Genomic DNA, 22577 nt, shown 5'->3' on the forward strand with positions numbered 1-22577 from the left:
CAACTGCCTTTATTTTTGCTGACTTGCTTTTTCACCTCACAACTTTCGGATGAGTTTGAGGGTTGGGTACAAAATAAATATTTCAACAATTTATTTATACATTTGCTCTCACATTACATTTGGCTGAAATGATAAGTGAGCATTTATTTTTGGGTTCATGATATAAATTTGACGAACATATGATGTTAAGTATACATCATATAGAAATTTTCTTAGCTTTTAGCTTTTAATATTCTTAAATAATGGGACTACAATCATTCTTATTCTTTCAACCCAATCATAAACTACTGAAGAGTTCAATTAAATTAAATGATTAGTTTACACGTTACCAGCATTCAAATGCCAGCCAGTTTAATGTAATTATGTAGAGTTTGTTAAAGCTGAACAGGTGCACGAGCTGTAATTACAGTAAGAACTCATATTAGATGACAGAGCAGTAGACACACAAATTAAACCAACAAAAAAAAATGGCAAGGGCGTAAATAGACAATTCATTTAACTAATTAAATATGTATAATTACGGATGGAATGTCCTTAATGCCGACTAGGACATTTTGCCGTCGTCGACGACAATTACTATTATTATTTCTTTGCTTTGTGTTGGGAAAAGTTAAGCGTTGGAATTACTTATTAAAAGAGCATTATGTGCAAACTTGACTAATGCCTAACTGACGACTCTCTCTGTCTATCTCTCTTTCTCTATCTCTTTCTCACTTTCTCTTTCTCACTTTCTCTTGCTGTTTCTTTCAGCAGCTACACAGTGGCAAATGCAAAACAACAATGAAATGCATGCTCAATGCAGGAAAGTGGCGCAGGAACCAGCTAACGCTGGCCGCAAGACATGTCGACAGCAATTGCCAGGGGCAACAACATAAGCCACAGCAGCCACAGCATCAGCAACAAGTTGCTGGCAGTCATGTAGGAGCAACAAAACAACGTCTACTGTTGTTGCTGATGTTGCTGTTGACAACTGAATGTGTGAATGCAACAACAACGCCAGCAACATCAGCAGCAGCAACAACAACGCAATCAACTGGCACAGCAACAACAAATACAACACTAACAACAGCAGCAGCAGTAGGAGCAGCAGCAGCAACATCGTCATCTGCAACATCCGTATCATTACCAGCCCAAGGCAATCCATTTAAAAACATTGTACGAATCGGTGATGGCAACATCGTCACACGTGTAAGTAGTGCTCACAGCGAGGCAACGAGGTGGCAAGCTTAATTCGATTGAGCCAATCTTTAAACTGATCAACTGAGCAACGTTACTGATTACTAAAAAAAGATGGATGAAAAGAAAGAACTTGAAATTTGAAGAAACTTTCGGACTGAACTTCTGACAAAAAATATTAAATATCTTACAATATAAAGTTCAAGCTGGAAATTTGGTTAATTATTTTGGCTTTATGAAAATATCCTTCTATATCAATGAAGAAACACCATTTCTATATATAGATGGTTATTTAGATGTATATATCAATATATAATTCAGAAAATCAGGAGCACACCTCTTTCTAAGTGAGCTGTTCTTGTGTTCTATATTAAGTGCTGCAGCTTAAATAAACGCCCATGTGTCAGCACCTTTCAACAGTTTGTAGGCGTGGCAGCTGTTAAATGCGGCAACGTAATTGAATTGCGTTGGAAATTGCACATCGCTTAGCTGCATATTACATGAAACTTAGTAAGCACTCGATGCATGCAACCATTTGAGGCAGCTGCTACTCAAGTGGCAGCTTAATTCCTCAAGTACAATTGCTGCTTAATCGCAGAGCTGAAAAGCCTGCGGTGGCTATTGAAAACGCTTACGTATTTCCCCTTTGCAAACTTCAGCAATTTAATCAGATTAAACGCTTAGAAATTCGCAATGGATTCGAGCAGATATGAGTTGTAGCAAGGAGTACTTGAATGAAGTACCAATATGACAACTGAGAAATAAAAATTAAATTAAATCACTTCTTTTTTTTTGATATTTATAGTTTATTTTATTTAAAAATTTGACCGAAATTTCAATAGATTTCTATTAAATTGTAGTTAATTAAAGTGATTCAGCAGCCGCATTTTACCAATGAACGACCCTTGGGAATGGCCAGCAATACAATTTTAATTTTCTTTCCCTAAGTACTTAAGAGATCATCATGGAAAAACAAAAGAAAAACAATAAAATGCTGGGCCACGTTTATCCATTTGGCCCTAATAATGGGTCAGCAAGCGAATTAAAGCCAGCCCGCTTTTGGGCAACTTTTAGGCGAATAGTAGAGCAAAGTGAGGCTAAATAACTCAATTTTCCACTCAAACGATAAAATGCGACGCTGACAAGGTAGAAAAAGGCTGACTGAAATTAGGGGTTGCTTTCGGCCATGAATGTATTTAGCCAAAATTTATTTTTAATACGTTTGTCAACATGTTGACCAAGCAAATGATTTGGGTACGCTTCTGCCAACATTTTGTCCAACAGTCAAACAGGCAGGCGGCAGTTGGTCCCTGCAGGCATTTATAAATACCTTTTATGAATAGATCTCTGATTTTTCCTCTATTTATTTTGCAGACGGCCATTGAGCAATCGCTGGTAACGATACATGACATTGCCACCGAGAATCTGGGCACACTGTGCATCTCAACGCTTTATCGACCGCTTCAAGTGCCCATCAACTCGGAACGATTCGAGAGCACCAGACAAAAGGCAGATTTGGCGGCATCAATACTCCAGGAAGTGGGCATCATACGACATGGCGGTAAGTTCTCCAACAATCCCAAAATACATATATGTTTGTCTGTATTTTTGGCTGTACTTATTCTATTGTATATGTATGTCACACGTTGTGGCTCCGTTTTGAGTAATTGATATATTGATTTATGTTGCCCATCTTATTTACCAAGCGTGTATCTAGTTAAAATCATTTCCGTCTCTTGTAAATTGTGTGCTGTGATATGTGAGCATTGATAAGGCTTAACAAGTAAGAATTCTCTAGGCCAGACAGATCGACTAAGTGATGCCCTGAGCCCTGAGCCGTTCTCTTATAGACATATTCTCAAACCCGAAACTAAAATTACCCTCAACACCTGATTTATGAAAAATTGTTCTTGTTTACAAAATCTGTGTTTTTATCTGCTCTTAATTTTTACTGTTGATTAAGAAAGATAAATTTATGAATTGGAATGCCATATTAATTGGTTCTTTTATTTCAATCGCAAATCGATTTCTATCGATTTTAACGAAAGTTATCGATAAAACGAAGTAAATTTGATCTGTGAGTGGTATGCAAGAACTTATATTCCCTAATTTGCAGAGTCTGACTCTTATAGTCTATGATATCGACTACTTAATAGAGAAGGACAGCTCGGCTATTGATCCTTATCAGGAACCATTGAAACCAACTTTTTTTTATTAATATGTGCTCGTGTCACATTCCTGAATGTGTTAGTGGCTTTGTCGGAATACGATAAAATTAAAGAATCCATCTGTATTTTAAATATACACAAACACAAGACAAAGGTTAAGCTTTATTTTGAAGCCCTTTGCTTGACTCACATAAATTGACAGCAGAGTTATTTTCAGGCAGGCGCTTCTCAATCAAAGCATTTAAGGGCAGCCAAGCAATTGATATCCTTTCGGGTGCCAGATGGTGAGAGCCTTCATCTCTTAAGAAATTGGCTTAAGTTTATACGATTTGTGAGAAGCTTTTTTGCGCCCCCGAATAATTTATGCAAGACATCAAAATTTCAAGGATCCCACAGCGCCAACAGATACGACAGCAAGTGCCAAATTCTATACATCATTTACATACATATGTATGTATATACTCTTACATACACACGTATATATTCTACACATATATGAGACGTCCTGTTGCTTACCGGAACAACAGCTACAACAACAACCAACTATAAAACTGACAGCAAATTTGCTTTCACTTTATGCGATTTTTGCTGACACGTCGCACCTTTTCAGAGCTGATGTGGTATGGGAGTTTCAGCGCACAAATCATTTGCTTGTCCAGGACACAAAAGCAACTGGTGCGCCTTAACACTGAACAACCCAGTTACTCCACTTGTTATTATCCTGGGCCCGAATCGACTCAGTGCGATGAGTTCATTGTGCGTCTGTTGTCCTTGACTACATTTTTACAAGTATATATATATATATATATATATATATATGTAATACAGAGGAAAAATAAATCTTAGCCCACTCCAATTCAGAAAACAAAAATTTAAAAACAATAATAAAATCCGAATCCATTATTTTCTTGGTTATTTTTAATTGGAAACTATTACTTGATATTTTTAAATACAGATATACAGAGAGAAAATATATCAAGTTGTTCTTACTCTCAACCCACAAAAATTTCTAACTTTAAACACCTTTAAGACTAAAAGTAAAAAAAAAATTAAGAGAAAAAATAACATAATAATTTATATAAAATATAAAATATTTTGCTGTTATGCATTAATTCTTGGCACAAACATTGTGTAATATCAAGCATGCTTTTTTTTCTGTGTGCATCCACATATACATGAAACAGAGCTGGCACTGGCTCCGTTTGCTGTCAAGGCTGCTGTTCTTCCCTTGACTGGGACTGATTTGCGGACTGCGACTTTCGGTTTGCGGGTTGCGAGCTGGGGTTGGACTTGGATATAGTTGCGCTGAAGCGCTCGGCATGACAGCGTGTCGTCTACCACTGGGGTTGACAACGACGCACTTGTGGCACATCAGAAACCTCCAGGCTCCGCCGTCCCCTTCGCTATCTATGCTATGCATGCAGCAGGTCCTTTTCCCACATTACATCGTATTTTTAATTTAAAGTTGTGCGTTGTTATTTGTAACATTCAAGCTGTATCCATCTCTGATTTTCGCAGTGCTTAATATGACCCAATCATGCTGTTGTTACATGATATGCAAGCGAACGTATGCTGATTTCCATTAAATCAGTTGCCAATTATTGTGTGAACAACAAGCATACGCATCGTTGTACAGCGACACACACATGTCAGACAGAAAACTTTTTATACACTGTCTTCTATATACAACATGATGATGGTAGATAATTCTGTATGGAAGTTACCAGTAATTAGTTACATCAACAAGTGAAAAACTGATTTCACAGAAATCGCAGTGAAAAACTTTTTAATAATTATGCAAAATATGTAAACATATTTCTTATTATTATTTTTGTATTGTCAAATATATAAAGTTTATGATGTTATTATTAATGGTGGAACAAAGGAACGTTTCAAATACACAGTCGAGTGAAATTCCAACACTGTAAAAAAAAATAAACAACTGGCATTGTGGTCCAAGTTAAATTGCTTTTGGTTCAGACGAATCTCTGGCAAATTTAATTACCCAACAAGAGCAGCAGACACACAAAAAGTCAGCAGCCATAAAAGCAGGGCACACACCTGCAAAAATAATCCAACACACCCACTCACTTACATTATATATGTGCATATGACAACCATGTCTGTGTATGTGTGTGTGTGTGTGTTAAATAAATGCCAATTTTACATAGTAGAAGCGACGTTGAACTGAGCAAAAGTTTCTCATGGCAGCAAAATAAAAAAAACAAATTGGCTACAATTGTGCAAGTTGCGCATGTTTATTTCTGACATCTACACAAAAAGCACTTTCAAGGGACCTACACACCTACACGAACCCTCTCCTCCTCAACGGCCATAAATTCCGAAGCTGGGAACCCCAAAAAGATTGATGATGTGAACCGAGTGCAAGAAATCGCACGCAGATGATGAATGAGAAACATGACTATAAAGTACACTAAAAAACATATATATATATATCAAGGAAAATATGTACAAAATATATCAAATGTTTGAAAAATTCAAATATACTCAATACAATATTCAATACTTACTTTAATTATGTTTAGACTTACTCGTTTTGAGAAGAATAGTTATACTAAAAAACAGGAATTTCTTTTTTACTTTTGACTTTACGAACTATTTGCTTCTTTCAAGATAAAAATAAATTTATCTAGAACAAATCCTTAAATTCTAAATTTTAAATTATAAACAATAGAAATGCTGCATTAATCTGAGCTTTTTTTCTCAGTGTACATACACAATAACTATATGCGTGTGTGTTTGTTAGGTGAGCATCTAAGCTGAATGACAGGCCTCGGCTAATGTTGTTTACCATAAGGTTCCAGCCTCTCATCAACCTGCCACCCCCTTCGGTTTGACAGACCCAACTTGCCCTTCAGTTAAAGACATTCACAGCCGTCGGCCGTATTGTGGCAAATGTTTGAGCTTGTGGCAACACTTTGACGCACTGTGACTTGTGTGTGTTTAGTATGTGACGACAGCCCTTCACGGTTGCCCCATTGGGCCTCTTCGATGCCATTTTGCTCCAACGCCCACGAACAAACTTGCCACATTAGCTGCCGGCTGCGTATTTGCTTTATGCCTGCGACAAAGCAAAAACAACTCTAAAATAGCATGCAGCAAAGTTGGCAAACATTACACATACTAATGTAAATATATATAAAATACGAAAGAAAAGCAATCTTCCGAGAGACGAAACCTAAAGACCCTTCAATAAATCAAATTGCTCCCAAGACACATTTTTGTCCGATATGTAATCCCATTTTTAGACCATCGCACAGTACAAATGCAAAACTAAAATTTGACTTCTAAACTGGGGGAGTAATGTGACAAAATAATAATAATAAGTGAAAGGCATTATTACAGTTTCTTTGAGGTATATCTTAAAATATGACCAGTCAAGACATTTGAATGGTTAATTGAAAAGGAAATTTACTTATATAGAAGGAGCCCATATTCTTTACAAACAGATAAAAACCCATTAATAGTTTGAATTTGAAATACAATATAGAATTAGCGTTACACATTTCCTGCCATGAAAATAATACCCTTTCAAAGAGAGAACATAAGAAAGGAATTGCCACGGAAGTTGCGCTAATCGAATTTAAATAAGTTTACTTTGCAAACAGTTGTTGCTTTTGTACCTCGGCTCCCTACGCTCCTTACGCTCCGTGGCAAGCCAAACAGAAATGTGGCCGCTTAGCCGAGTGTGGCACAAAAAATATTAACTTTTGACAGGCACAGCCCACAACACACAAGGGGGTTGGTGTAGCTGGTTGTAGCTGGCACCCGTCGCGCATATTAATCATTGTTGCCGGAGCTGCCGTTTTCATTCATGTTTTCCTTTTTTAATCCAACAAGGGTAAAAGAAAAAAACCACTTGCAGCCTCTTTGTGGCACTTTTCCAAAGGAAGAAAAAAACTATTTCAAGGTCGCCAATGACAGCTGGGCTGGAATTAAATGTGCCAGCAAATTTTTAATCTGCTGCAAACGGAGCTGGAACATTAAATTTATGAATTTAATTGTACATATTTGTCTGTGTGTGTGTAAATAAATAAATTTAATTGTTATTTTGATATACAATTAAAAACAAACACGCAGCTGGACACTACTGGGGATAAAACGTTTAACACACACTGTTATTGTCACCACTGGCTTCAATTAAAAACGTGCCACACAATATGAAAATATATAAAATAAGCACAGTTTTGTTGGTAAAAATGGAAATTGGAAAGCATCTGCCAATTTGCAGATTTTTCGACTATTGTTGTTATTCAATTATGCAAATTGTTATCGATAGTGCATACAATAAAAAACACAATGAAACTGAATGTTTAAAGCAATTTGATTTGTTTGTTAGTAACTAATAGTATACCGATTTTACTTAAGTGGCAAATAGCAATTAGCAATATTTGCCGCTGACTCAACGAAACGAAGTGAAAACTGTGTAATTAAAGTGATAATTAGTCAATATGCACCGGCGAGCTGCACTGTCGAATCTCAACATTTATTGCGCTACATGAATTAATGAAATGCAAAGTGCCAGGGTAACAAATTAAACGTTAAAAGTAAAAATTTAATGAGTGTGTCTTGTCTGCTGTCTGTTTGATATCCGCCCGTATCACGCTTTTCGTTTCCCATTTAATTTCCGCCATTTTTCACAGCACGTAATTATTAAATACCTTTCTTTCACCTGCAGGCTGACCTACATTCTCGATTTATGTACACACATTTAATTTTCGTGTAAAATACTACATTTTTTATAGGTCTCTCTGATGCGCTGGCCAAGGGCTTGCTCACCGATGAATACATAAATGGTGCACGCATTTTAGCTTTGAACTTAACCAACGGCGCAGTCCAGTCCTACGTCTGGTGGGTCAAGAGTGGTCACGATAAACTTGGAGAGACGCAGCGCTACGAGGAGGATGGCCTACAAATTGGCAAAAAGCCTGCACCCAGCTATCCCTGGTAAGGACACCAACTGAGCGCCTGGCAGCGTAAATTACAAGAGAACTCCTACGAAACTAGTTTACACACTGATCCCAAGGGTAGCAGGGCATATTCTAATTCCATATGTCTATTTTCGATGCTATTAAAGCTAAAGACCTCAAACATGAAATATATTTATACCTTGGCATGTTCTAAAATTCAATTTCAACTAAATTTGGAAACCGTTTTTAAAAGTATTTAAATTATTTTCTTAAAAGAATTTTGAATGAAACTTCAAAGCAGCATCAATAAAGCTTTGCTTCACAATCAGTCTACACTTTGCTACCTTACAGATGGGTTTAAAAACAATTTATCAATTTAAACTATCAAATTTGTAGCATAATCTTCTGAAGCCTGAGAACCGGTGAAGGCATGATCCACCAGATCTTAGCTTGTTTTACTTTGGTATCAGAGTATTTCTGCAGTCGGCTACATCCGACTGCAATCATTTTAAAAGTTTTATTTACTTTATTTTTTATTTATTTTGTTTGGTTTTGCAGGTTTGAGGACGAGAGCAGTACACCAACACTGCGCTCACCAAAGTTTGCGCCCAGCCCGCCGAATAACTACTACAAAGGGCTGGTGGACATACCCGTACTTCTCCTGTGCGCTTAGCAAGTGGCTCGTCTCGTATAGCATCGCCATACCGCCCAGCGGACGGCATGGATTGCGCGGCTTCATCAGTGTCGACATCGATGTGACCACGCTGCGCGTCAATCAGTGCGATGCGACGCCCTATCGCTTCAGCAGCCAGCAGCTATTGCTGCGCCAGAGGCAGCAGGCGCGACGCTCCACAGTCGCGGCAATTAACAATGATGTGGATACCATAAATGATTTGCAGGCCTTTCACAGTTCACACAAATGCCATCGCGCCTCCATGGTGGTAAGTTTGGAGCACTCAATTAAAGCACTTCTTTAAGAGGTTATTTTAATTGCGTTAGGCGATGTGTAAGCCATTAAAGAAGACTGCTGCTAAAAGAGTGTCGACCACTTACATATATAGTATATATTCTTAGTCAGCATCACCCGACATTTTAATAAAACCAACCTTTCTGTCTTACCACTACTACTCATAAATAGTTGATAGATGGCTTTTTATCCTATTAGAATTACTCAGATATAAGGATCATAACAGAGCTATATATATAAAATTATTGCATTTAATGGAATTATAGATAAAATGTATTTCTGTTTTTGAATAAACCCTTTTGTTGTTTATTGTTTAGTAACATATATATATATATTTTGTCAAAAGCGAAAGACTTAATTAAACCCTAGTGTCTTTTCCTGATTTTTGCTACTGTGGCATATAATTAGTTTTAATGATAACAATAGCATTAGAATTTTGTCTAACAGATGGACTAGATGTAGGAATATTAAATTTTTTTAAGCAGTCGTTGAATGATTTTAATTGTCTTGTGTTTGACTGCAGTGCGACTATCGTCAGCCCAGCGCGGAGGCGCCGACAATAAGCAGTGGAAAGATCTTGGCATCGATATCCAGCAGCAGCAGTTGGTCACGTGGAGCGTATCAGTGTCTGTGCAAACGTGGCTTTTATTCGCTGCGGCATCCTGATGGCTTCAATGGCACCATTATGGAGATTGCCTGGCAGGAGCATCAGGATAATATAAGCAATTACTATACGGATGTATTCAAATGTTTGCAATGCGCCGCCGGCTGTGACACTTGCACCGGTCCCGAGCCCTGTCTGGCCAACTATCATTGGCCCTTCAGGTGCGTCTGGGCAAACTTCTTTGAATTCTATTTTGTATTACATTTTATTTTTTATTGTAGAATATCGCTGCTGACAATTTCAATTGGTTGCGCCTGCGGCACCTTTGGGCTTTTATGCTATCTATTTCGTCATCGTCGCGTCAAAGTCTTTAAGGTGGCCAGCCCAATATTTCTGATGATCACGCTCATTGGATGTGCTATCATGTATCTGGAGGTGAGTGTTGTTAACCCTTCTCTCAAGCTCTCTGTCTCTCAACACTACTCCGTCGGCAACAACTTAACCCATTAAATGTGCCAGCGACACAAAAAGACCATTACGAGTGAATGAGACGACAATGGCAAATGGCAGAGTGGTAGTGGTTACTAATGTGACAAAAGGTCTCATTTACAATTGACCCACATGTTACACAGCACCCCAATCCCCGACCCGAGCTAGTGGTTACCCACGTGCGTCATGCGCAACATAAAACTCCTTTTTATGTGTTTTTAAATGCGGCTTTTAGTAACTTGCTTCTGTATCGGCATATCAACTTTCTGAAATCAGTTTGCTACAACTGAACATATAAAGCACGTTTACTTTAGACTACAATTTTAAAGATTTAAATGCTGTGCTAATATTACAATCAAGTAACTAATATTCTACATTAATTATGATAAATTCCTAACACAATTGTATTCATAATGAACATCAATCTTAACTCTCAATAACAGTTTGTAAATATGGGCTTCATATTCAAATATTCCACGAACTTTATTCAACAATCTTGAGCAGTTTTCAACTCCTCCTTATTGTAGAGTATTTAAACAGTTGCTTTAAACTTTTTGCCGTATTGCTCACAATTATGCTATCAACATTAGCCAAACGAGACAATGGAAGCCCCACCGGACACATAAAAGCCGGAGACAACAATGGCAAACTTAGGAGTTGGATAAGCGACAAGAACAACAAACGGGTTAAGAGGTTTTTTAATGGCAAAGACGAGGAGCTAATAACAGCTTCGAGGGTTTCAAGCGTATCATCGTTCCTTATAAATGTAACTGATTTTCTAATCAAAGCTTGTGCTTAAAATAAAGGAGCATAAAATCTGTAAAATGAGCGATGATAAACGAAAATCGAAACGTGACGATGACTTGCCCCAGCCCAGCGTCATCGAAGAGGAGAGTGAAGACGAGGCTGCCTTGCTGGAAGCATTGCGGGAAATGGTAAAAATACCAGATATCGAACCAGAAGAGGATAAGGCACCGCTTATGTGCAATCGGGTGGAGCAAGGAAACTTACTGGTGAGACGCCAAAACCACCCAACGGAAATGCAACAAAAGTGGATCAAGACTGTTTCCAATTCGGCAACTCTATTCGAGCAGAAAACGCCAAACAGCAGCAAGAATGAAAAATTGAATAATACAAAGAAGAAGGAAAAGCCAAAGAAGCCACAGACTTTGAGTGATAATTTGAAGAGGAAGGTAACCGATGAAGCCCCGAAAGCAGACGCTGAATTTTGGTGTTAAGCTGACGAAAGCAGAATCAGATGAAACACTGAAGCAGTTGCAGACTTGGAGCGATAGGCTCAAGAACAATGAAACGATGGAAACCAGGAAGCAATATCAGCCAGTGGATGATACCACCACACAGCAGTCAGAGACATGGGAGGACAAGCAGAAGCGGACAACTGAAGATTATAATCGAAGGCAATCCGAGACCTGGGCCGAGAGGCTGAAAAGGTCAGAGACAAACAAGAAGGTCGTCTCCCAATCTGCCCCCTTTCTATCTACACAAATAACGCCTGAACAACAAGAAAAAATGCAGCGAATCATAGCTGCATCCAAGCCCAAAGTCGTACATTCAAAGCAAAAAACTATCCAGGCTACAACCGCCAAGAAGAAAAGTTGCCACCAACATCGGTGCCACAACATCAACACATCAGATTGAGGAGCATAGGGCGGATCAGAAATTGAAACACAAATCGAAACTTCAGTTAAGGAATTCACAACAATCGGGCGTCATAAACATTTTGACGGTGCCACATCGAAACCCACTCAACTCTGAGGAAGAACATGAGCAGTCGCCAAGTCACGATATGATCACACCAATTGATGATAATCTGCCCTTCTTTGGCCAAGCTAGATCAGCGCTAAAGAAGCCAGCTGCTTTGGAGTTAATCACAAAGACAGCTACGAAAACTCCTGTCGAGTTTAATCGACCAACTCCAACAAGTGGTCCAGTAACTACAAGAATTATCAGTTCACCTAGGGAGTCAACACCAGGTGCCATGCCGTTCATCGGTCCAAATGGACCTCAACAAGCAGCTGTTGATGTAATTCCCACAACGCAAAATGTTCCTGTGATTGAAGAAACTACTCCAATGTCGACAACAGCAACTGTTACAACAGAGCAGCCACTAGGATATTTTGTTAGTGATCATCCTTGGTTCAGTCAAGCTAGACCAGTCCCAAGTGAAACTCCAGCGATGGCTGATGCCTGGAATCCCCATTCAGCTAATCATGATGAAGGAGTATCAAAGGCTACCCGAATCTCTCCTAGCTCTAGCTCGACCGTTACACCAATTACTAGTGAGTCACCGATGTTTGCTCGACCCTTAACTGGGTCAGCAGGTTCAAGTGAAGAGAGCTCCACGTCGGTAAGCAGCGCGAGGGACGCGAGCACACCAGCCTCCAAGGAAGCAGCTTCTGTTTTGCGCAAGGTTGTCTCAGCCAGGTCACCCAGCACGGTTTTTAAAGCAGCTCCAATTGCCACGTCCCACGAGGAAGATGTTGAAAACGGCAGTTTGAGGAATTCCATGACAAATAATATTATGCGCTACTTTTTTAGCGATCCACCCGAAAGTGCAGTAGCTGAAGCGAAGAATGCAACTGCGGCTGGTTTAGTTACTGAAACGGTTGTAACTGTTCCAGGATTGGTAACTGGCGGCTTGGTTCATCCACTGGCCGATGGCAATCGCATGCCCAACGAGGTGATTGTTGTGCCGCCCCAGAAAAGTAAAGCTGAGCCGGATAAGGACAAGGACCACCTGGAACACTCCGAATCGATGCGCACACTGACCATTGTGGGCAAGCGATCGCACATAACGACCATCTATCGGGATCACTGCCACTTTGAGCGACATGGCGAAGGTGTGGATAAAATGGCCAAACGGAAATTGATTGTGGCCAGTGTATTGTGCCTGTGCTTTATGATCTGTGAGATAATTGGCGGAATCTTCTCACGCAGTCTCGCCATTGCCACAGATGCCGCACACCTGCTGACGGATCTTGCTGGCTTCCTGATCTCACTATTTGCCATACATCTGAGCGCTCGTCCGTCGACGCAACGCATGAATTTTGGCTGGCATCGTGCCGAGGTGATTGGCGCCATGATCTCCGTCTACTTCATCTGGGTGATAACGGGCATACTCGTCTGGTTGGCAGTGGAACGACTCATCAGCAATCAGCACGATGTGGATGCAAAGATCATGTTGATCACATCCGCATTGGCAATACTTGTCAATCTCGTCATGGCCATTCAGTTGACCCACGGACATTCACATGATGCAGGCCGGGCACAGCGACAGCCTCGTTTTCCTGTGCCAGCGAGCACGTCCAAGGCGAGTGCTTTGAATGCCACTCACGGAGAGCCACAATTGATGCCCGCTTCGGTATCTCAGTATGCCCATGCACCGAAGGATAACATCAATGTGAGGGCGGCGATAATTCATGTCTTTGGCGATATGATTCAAAGTGTTGGCGTCTTTGTGGCCGCTTGCATTATCTTCTTTAAGCCCGAATGGTCATTTGTCGACTCCATCTGCACGTTTATTTTCTCGATTATTGTGCTCCTGGTCACGTTTCGCATACTGCGCGATGTCCTGATGGTACTCATGGAAGCCACCCCCGACTATATGGACTATGGTGAGGTGCAGCGAACATTTCTCAGCATTCAGGGTGTTGAGCATGTTCACAATTTACGGATCTGGGCGTTGAGTATTAATAAAGTGGCGCTTGCCGCTCATCTGGCCATCGGTAAGGATGCTGATCCCCAGATCATACTGGATCAGGCAACAACATTGATTCACAAGCATTACAATTTCTTTGAGACCACCATTCAGATTGAGGGCTATACGGCGGGCATGGAGGATTGTAAACAATGCTTGACGCCTGGCAAATCACAGCCAAACGATAAAAATGATAATGAAAATGGAGATGAAAACAATAAGAAAATGCAGGAAAACACAAAAAATGGCAATCAATACTCTGCCTAAGAATGGATGCAATGCATCAGTTGAAACCGCAATAGTTATGTGTTTTGTAAGATATTTAAAAAAAAATAAAGAAATCATCGAAATCTATCCACAAGAATAATTATAAGTCTTAAATTTGTGGGAAATATCAGAGACAATTTTTATGCATTAGTCAAATCAATAATTTGTGAAGCAGATGAGGAAAATTAGAGCAATAAAATCTGCAAAATAGGAATTTATTTAAAAGAAATTCCATTTAAAATAAGCTTTTCAGAGTGTTTAGTCTGCACTGAAGTCATTTTAAATAAAAATCAATTTTCGATTCATATTAAATGTGCCTGCTCTGAGTTCAGGAACATACTGTGTGCGATTTTGACCCCCTTTTCCGACTGTCAACTTCTTTTGGGGCATGTCCACTGTCAACTTAACGACTGCCGCTTTACCACTGGGATTGCGTCCATCTTAATCGCTTTGCAGAGATTTAAGTGCATTTTAAATGTGCAAAGAGTGAGAATTGTCATAGATTTAAAAGAAATTGCTTTTACGCATTTTACAGATGGTTGCCATTTTCCCGTTGCTCGACTCCGGCTGGTGCATTGCCACAAAGTGGACACGTCACATGGGCTTCTGCATTACGTACACCTCGCTGCTGATGAAGACCTGGCGGTGAGTCCATTAACTGTCACATTCAACCACTTTCATCTATCTAAACGTAATTGATTGCTTGCAGCGTATCCTTGACGTATCGCGTCAAGTCAGCCCACAAGATCAAGTTGAACGATCAGCAGCTGTTGCAGTGGATGGTTCCCATACTGCTTGTAATGCTCATCTATCTGGGCACATGGACTATTTCGGCCACGCCCATGGCGGAGGTGGTAAGTGGCACAAGCTTATAATTGGAATTTTTTGTTAACTAAGTTTATTTACAAATTTTAATTCTTTTCGTATTAACTTAAACAAGTCCCCATTTTTCACTATCATATTTTAACTTCGTCAAAACTTAACCTATTTTAAAATGCAATGCACTTTTACTCATGGCTTAATATATATTAAAGATTAAAACTACATTTAAATTTGGAAAGACTATTATCAAACGAAATTCATTTAAAGCAGTTGCATTCCAATTTTCTCAAAACTGAATCGATTTTCAAGATCAAAAATGTTTGTGGCTGGCTTAGTATTTTGATCAATTTGGAAACTTTTCATTTTAATATTATATTTTCAATTCTTTATCAAAACTTATATGATTTGGTATTACACGAAATGAATACTGCATTCCAAAATTTGAAACTTTCAATTCTTCTTTTCTGATCTAATAAATTTGTTTGTACCTTTCTCGACAGATCTACGATCAGAATCATCTGAAATTCAAGCAATGCTCGTACAACTGGTGGGATCATAGTTTGGCCATTGGCGAGGTGCTGTTCCTGGCCTGGGGCATACGGGTCTGCTACAATGTGCGCAACGCGGAGAGTCTGTACAATGAGGCACGCCTGATCTCGTATGCCATCTACAACATAGCCATCGTGAACATTGCCATGGTGGCGTTCCAGTAAGTGCGGCAAACGTCAAGATGATGCTGCCACATATATGCATATGTCGATACCATATGGCATATGCCATATATTCATCATCACACACACACAGACACATGCAGAAGTGAACGCATGCTCGGGCACGTCATGTCTATTAAAGCGTATGCCATGGCCACGCCCACAATTCCAAGAGGAGCAGCCGCCTCCACGTTGCGTTTTAATTAAATTCTTTTGCATTGTGCGCACGCTCGCTTCCGTTGTAATCCTTTTTGCCGGCCTGCAAGGACATGCTGTGCCCTTTCCTTGTCCGTCCGTTCGTCCGTCCGTCTGTCTTTGCCTGCCTGCCTGCCTGCTTGCCAGTCTGTCTGTCTGCCCGTCCATTTGTTTGCTTGCTTTCCGCATTTTGTTTACAATCGACATTCCACGGATTTCTTTGCCAAGTTCGCGTTGAGTGTGGGCTTCCGGCTTCAGGCCACGTTGCCGCCAACCAAATTGAAATCCTTTCAAGTGCTTTGATAATTAATGCAATTTGTACTTAAACTCCGCTTTCTTCATACAACTCCCAACTTGTTGCGACTTTTTGCTGATGTTATTAGCATTTGTGTTTAGTTTTTGTCGTAGGTCGTAGCTATTTTGACAGTTATTTGCAGAAGTTGCAACATAATGAGAAACCAATGAAATTTATGAGCCAAAGTTTTAACCAAATTAACTCAGAAATTACATAACAAAGTTCTCTCAAGTCTTAATTGTAATTTATTTCTTTTACAAAAACAGCGTAATGCTCTTCCCACATGCTGGACCCGATTACAAATACATGTTGGGCTTTGTGCGCACCCAGCTGTCGACGACGACGACGATTGCTTTGGTCTTTGGTCCGAAGGTGGCGCGGGTCTTCAAGGGTCAGGGCGATAAATGGGATCAGAAGGCCAAGGTGCGCAGCATAACCGCATCCTTTTCGCTCAATGGCGTTGGCCTGGTGCCTGAGGAGTCGCCCGATCTATATCAGGAGAATGAGGAACTCAAGGTATCCACTAATCAGATACATTCATATATAACCACAGCTAACTGAATAATATGTTTTTGTGCAGGAACAAATCCAAAAGCTGGCGCATCAAATCGAGTTCATGAAGACTGTTCACATGCAGATGAACAATCGGCATCTAAAGCCAAAGCCTGGTGGATATTTTACCATCACATCGACCTCATTCCAGGCGCCCTACAGCAAGAGCACTGTTTCCACGGCACAAACGCAAACCGGCAAGGACGAAGCCAGCGGGTAACTACCTAATAAAGAGCCCCATTCAAAATACCCTTGCACATACATAAATGGGGAATATACGACTTTTATTGTTGATCTTAGTCATGCAAATCCTTTCCAACTTTAGTATTATCCTTCCTATAAAACATAGTAGTCAGATAGCTATTCCTTAATAGAGTTGGAATTTGTTCTGCTAAGGATACTTCTCAAGTTGTAGATACTAATTATGAATCAAATGATGATATCAAACCCCAATTTTAATGTCTGCATTATAATATAACTTATCCTTAAAGATATACATATATATATGCATTTGATATATTTATCCGATCTCAAAAACTGTCTGACGTATTTGAAAATAGAGCTTTACTGAGAGACTAGCTTAGATTGTTGTGTGTAGCCTCATCCACCCAATTGAGATTTTATTGCTGACCAAATAAGATTACCCCTCTGACAGGATATGAACACAGGGCATCCTTTTATAATTGTATTAAATGATGTAATTGTGTTTTGTTTTCATAGTGTTGCCGGCAATGCGACGCCATCGAAATGCAAATCGCCGAAGGGTAAAGTCTGACGGGGTCAACGAAGTGTTAAAGATTGCTCAATAAATGTTGTTGATGGACTTGGAGGGGTTGTAGACGACGATGCAATTGATTTTAGTTTCAGCCAACAATCGGCAGAGCAAGACCATGACGCGGAGGAGGAGGCTATGGAGGTCAAGCAGGTCAAGCAGGTGTATGGGGATGAGAAGCCGCAGCAGCTGGAGGCGGATTTATTACGGCAATTTCGTCGCCTCTTTGCGCCCATTATGAATGACAGCTTGCAGTTGTACTATGAGCTCAACGAGGATGATACGGATGTGCAGCACATTCGCATACATCGTACCGTTGCGGAGCTAAACGAGTTGACCAGCAGCGAGGAGGAAACACTGGTCACACAGCTCAATTCACCGCTGCCGCTGCAGGAGGAGGAGGAGATGGAGATGGAGCTGCCGCTGGCACCGCCACCGCCACCGCTACCACTGCCACTGTTAACGCCCAGCAGTGGCTCAATGTCATCCACATCGAGCAGCTGTTTGTATGCCATACACACGCCATCTCCGGCGCATCCTTGTGGTGGCCAGCGCCTCGAGTCGCCGCTGTCTGGGTGCACTGAACCGCTAACCATAACTGAGCAAGTGCAGTTGCATGCACCGCCGGGGCATGGACATTACAACAACAACAACAGCAGCAGCAGTAGCAATGGCCACGAGTTGGAGGATGAGCACAGCAGCAGTCACAATAACAATAACAACAACAACAACACATCCTGCTCATTATCCTCAACGCTGACGGATAGCAAAACATTGGATGGCCGCACTCCCATTGTGGTCTAGCTTGGATAACAAATAATCGATTGCTGGGCAGCTGTCGCTTTGTCTGCTTTGCATTTGTGATTTCATTTACACAGTCTAAGGAACAACAACAGCAACAACAAACAACAACAACAAACAACAACAACAACAAATCGGAAGGAAGCCGAGAACAGTAAATCGCTTAATGTTTAAACTAGTCTTAAATAATGTTTGTGTGTGTTTCTTGTGTCTCTGTCTGTCTGTCTGTCTGTCTGCCTGTCTGCCTGTGCAGTGCGCTTATGCGTGGCAATGATTCGTGATAATTTATACAGTGGTCGCTCGATAATTAGAACGCCTCAACTTCACTGTCGAAAAATACTTTATTATCTCTAATTAATTAATTACTGTATTATAGAATATTTGTAGCATAATTTTTTTATGCATCATTTACAATTTCAATGCGATCACTGTAGAAACACCCCAACGATGCGCTAGTTGTGCAATTTAGACTTAAATTAATAACATTTTCAACATTGATTTCATATTTGTATAGTTTATTATGATACTTTTCGAGTACGCTGTGTGCTTATTTCCTGTGTTTGTTCTTTTCTTAACTTTAATTATTATTTAAGATTTTTTTTATTCAACTTCTTGATCACGATCTAAGCGACGTATAAACGCATTCGCCGTGCATCTAATTCCTTAGATTATTGCCTTTCTGTTTGGCTTCGTAGACATACATATGCCCCCCAGTATTAAATTAGGTTCTCAGAAATATTTCTTGATTTCAATTCTCATCAAGCGCAAACATTGAGCAAATTTTTTTCACTTCGTTCGGATTGTGAAGGTGTAATTCGGAAGATATACTGGCCAGGGGCCAGTTAAATCTTGTAGAACGTCATATGGCACTTGGCTCATAGAGTTGTGTCCTAGGGTTTAGACATATTTTCTCTTTTATTTCTCTCATGCACCGAGCAAAAAAATAAAAAACAAAAACAAAGAAAAACAAAATGAACAATTAAATTCTTATTTCTATATATGGCACTCGATCACAGAACTTTGTTGCATTTCGGTTTAATAGTAACTAGTCAAAATTGATGTATTCATTTCAGCATAAGAATCTTCTTATATACAGTATACATTCAACTTAAGGTTAGCAAAGAGTCGATTTTAGTGTAATTGGTAATGGCAGAAAAACATTTAAAAAAATAAAATACAAATAAAATAAATAAATAAAAAATAAAAGGATTTTTGAATTTAGCGTACAATTTTTAAAATAAAACTGTTAACAGGCGCGCAATTTTCAGAAAATATTTGGGCATTACGTATTAAACAAGAAAAGAAAAAAACCTTACAACAAATTATACAATTAATTAACAGTTAAGTTAATGTAAAATTAACATATACATATTAAAATCAAAAAAGAATTGCATAAATAAATGTTACAAAACAAAACAATTTGTGGATTGTGTTTTTATGGATCGGATTTTGTTTTTATTATTGTTATATCGCTTGGCATATTATTATAAAGTATAAACCTAACTTCAAACTACCATAAAAACTCTGATAATATCGTATGTGAATCTCTTCCCGAAGACAAATTCCAAATATATTCGAAACATAAAATAAATGTGAAATTCTCCCCGCTCTTTGAAACTAAATTTCCAATTTATATATGTTTCTCAGATACAAAACACATTTGCCAAATATGTCAGTTATCATCATATTTCATATATCTATTCAAAAGGAATTTCCCATTCCAAATTATACACATAAATTACACACAATAGCTTCTGACCAACATGCCACAGCAAAAGCGGAGGCAGACGTTGCCGCATAGTCAAGCGCTGGACGAGAATTTCGAGTGCTTAATTCGTGTGGCATACAGCATTTGGTGAGACACTGGCCCGTCCCAAGGATCGCAATATTTGTGGCAAAACACTGGCGCAGCTGTCCAATTTCAACAAATCGAACTCGATGGAGGTGAAGCAAAATGTGCGTCAATTTCTTAAATTCTATTTACGGGTGCTGCGCTGGACGCAAACGCATCAGCCGATCATACTCTACGAAAAATGGGTAACTTAACAATTAGGGTATAGAACTTCTCTTTCCTAATCCGACTGAGCCTTGCAGTATGGCAAAGGCGGCAATAAATGTGAAACGTCGCCGTCGCCGGATGATGATGAGACACACATTTGGCTGGAGGAGGGCAGCTCGTATTTGGCCATGAAACACTTTGACGATGGCTCCATAATGATCTACTCGGCGGTGGCCAAAGATGCCACCAGTGGCTGGGCGGAGAACGGCTTTAAGCTGTTGTCGGAACAGAAAGATTAGATCTTAATATTAAATCTAACTTGCTATATACATATTCTATATATATTTATTATATATTTCGAGTTTGTAAAATGCACAAATGTGTCGCGAGATTCGGTGTACAAATGTTTAGCTTAAAATTAAATACAAATTGTGGACGGAATGTCGGGTGGAATGTGTGTAAAATTCGCTTAATAACTAAAGCTTCCAAACAGCTGAAGAAGGCACATTGTTTGTTATAAAATTTCTTGCTGGGAATGGGATATTTTGAATTCTAGCTGCGCATCAATTTCGCTGTGCCCGCCATCAATGCGAATCCGAGCAGCATTTGCAGTGATTTGTGCATGGCTTGCAGACTGCTGGCTGCATTGCAGCTATCGCTGGAGCAATAGCACTCCTCCCAGTAGACGCCATTCTCGTAGACGCCCCAATTGCAGACGCCAGTGACGCCCGTGTCCGAAACGGACGCACAACGTCTAATCACCTGACGCCAGCGACCGTCCCCTGCAAGTTGGGAGTTGTATATAATTAGTTAATGAATATTAAATGTATATATGTACTCTAACTACGCACAGATGAAGCCGCGTGGTCCTTGCTGGATGACTTTCATGCAGAAGGATCCGGGCATGTGGGATTCATCGCTGTTGCACTCAATGGAAATGTGTTCGGTGCGATTGAAGCGCTTGTAGGCGCCACAGCTGTCGTAGCCCTTGCGATCCTGATCCGATGAGCACTGGAAACAGCGTATGGCCCAGCTGCCTATTTTCGTGCGTAATTAACGCAATGAAAATCAAAAATGATACAATATTTAATTAGTCAACAGTTGGCAGCCACACCCAAGAATTGAATTGCTCAGAGCAGCACTTTTGGGTTTAGGTGAGTGCTTACCACACACGGTAAGCGAGAGCAGCAGCAAGGCACAGCGTGTTAACGTGAACATTTTCTTTATTTATTGCTTTTTATTTGTGCGCATAAAAATAAGCTAAAACTAAATTCTTTTAAACAAAAACAAGATGCTACGGAATGAGTGTGACCGCAATGTATGCTGCTGTTCTGTGTGACTGGCAATTGGTTGCGGTGGTCGACCGATTAGTCGCGGGCATGTCAATTTAATCGAATGTAGTGTTGGATAACTTCTTATATTTGGTACTTATTAAGCGCGAGATTTGAATGTCAACCAGTTTTGAATTATTCAAGTTAAATCATTTAGTGAATTTATGCAACTAACTTAATTAGCTTTAAATTTTGGTTCTTATGCAATGAGTGAAGAAGTAGATCAAAATGTCAATATATTTACAGCAAGCACGACTAGAAAATCCTTGCCCAAAAAGTAATTTCCCAGAATACACAAATTTCTATTTGTTGAACATAGTTTTTGTTTTGTTTATTTGTTTCTATACGCATCATCATCTTGTACAACATTTCGATATGTGACTATGTGTATAAGGTATTGAAACAACTGCATATTGTACATATATAGTATGTATATTTATAATAATAATATTTACGATTAACAGCAACCACCTAATAGGAGTATTTGAATATAAACTAATGCTTATTTATCGTATTTCATATTTACAATTTGCTTGGCATCAGCACATAATGTGAAAATTAAAATATAGTTATTGAAGCGCAGCCACACGGTTTATAATTAGAATAAATAAATAAAATACTATTTGATGTATATATTTAAATATAAATATATATATATATATATAAATGTAAAACAATATTACAAACTTGCAATTTGGCTAATGAGAGTTGTACGCTATTTTAATTTGTATATAATATCTAGATAAATATATATCTAACTGTGGGGGGAGGGGTGTTGGA

At 39.5% G+C, this 22577-nt stretch overlaps 4 protein-coding genes across 4 annotated transcripts; 3 read left to right on the forward strand and 1 right to left on the reverse strand.

Moving 5' to 3' along the window:
• Positions 1-1000: 1000 nt before the first annotated feature.
• On the forward strand, positions 1001-18958 carry LOC6561588 (probable G-protein coupled receptor CG31760; the record flags this gene model as incomplete). Its single annotated transcript, XM_032736592.2, is given in 14 exon segments — positions 1001-1002; positions 1050-1188; positions 2551-2737; positions 8111-8312; positions 8834-8906; positions 8908-9216; positions 9766-10067; positions 10128-10281; positions 14856-14965; positions 15030-15174; positions 15643-15851; positions 16609-16858; positions 16923-17110; positions 17615-18958. Coding segments are annotated over 14 exon segments (3126 nt in total), but the record flags the coding sequence as incomplete, so codon positions are not given.
• Positions 12143-14344, forward strand: LOC116805218. Its single transcript, XM_032735757.2, has one exon. The coding sequence runs from the start codon at positions 12143-12145 to the stop codon at positions 14318-14320; it is 2178 nt and encodes a 725-aa protein (XP_032591648.2). The 3' UTR covers positions 14321-14344.
• Positions 18959-20175: 1217 nt separating the features above from the next.
• LOC6561587 lies at positions 20176-20773 on the forward strand. Its single transcript, XM_001988428.3, is given in 3 exon segments — positions 20176-20323; positions 20325-20504; positions 20562-20773. Coding segments are annotated over 3 exon segments (477 nt in total). The 5' UTR covers positions 20176-20230; the 3' UTR covers positions 20766-20773.
• A 228-nt stretch (positions 20774-21001) lies between these two features.
• LOC6561586 lies at positions 21002-21802 on the reverse strand. The gene is made up of 3 exons (XM_001988427.3): positions 21633-21802; positions 21318-21503; positions 21002-21248 (listed from the first exon to the last, which is right to left on the reverse strand). Exons 1-3 carry the CDS (start codon positions 21682-21684, stop codon positions 21019-21021), a joined length of 468 nt encoding a protein of 155 aa, XP_001988463.1. The 5' UTR covers positions 21685-21802; the 3' UTR covers positions 21002-21018.
• Positions 21803-22577: the final 775 nt, after the last annotated feature.

The sequence above is a fragment of the Drosophila grimshawi genome, unplaced genomic scaffold (genome assembly GCF_018153295.1).
Source record: "Drosophila grimshawi isolate 15287-2541.00 unplaced genomic scaffold, ASM1815329v1 contig_1377, whole genome shotgun sequence".
Lineage (NCBI taxonomy): Eukaryota > Metazoa > Arthropoda > Insecta > Diptera > Drosophilidae > Drosophila > Drosophila grimshawi.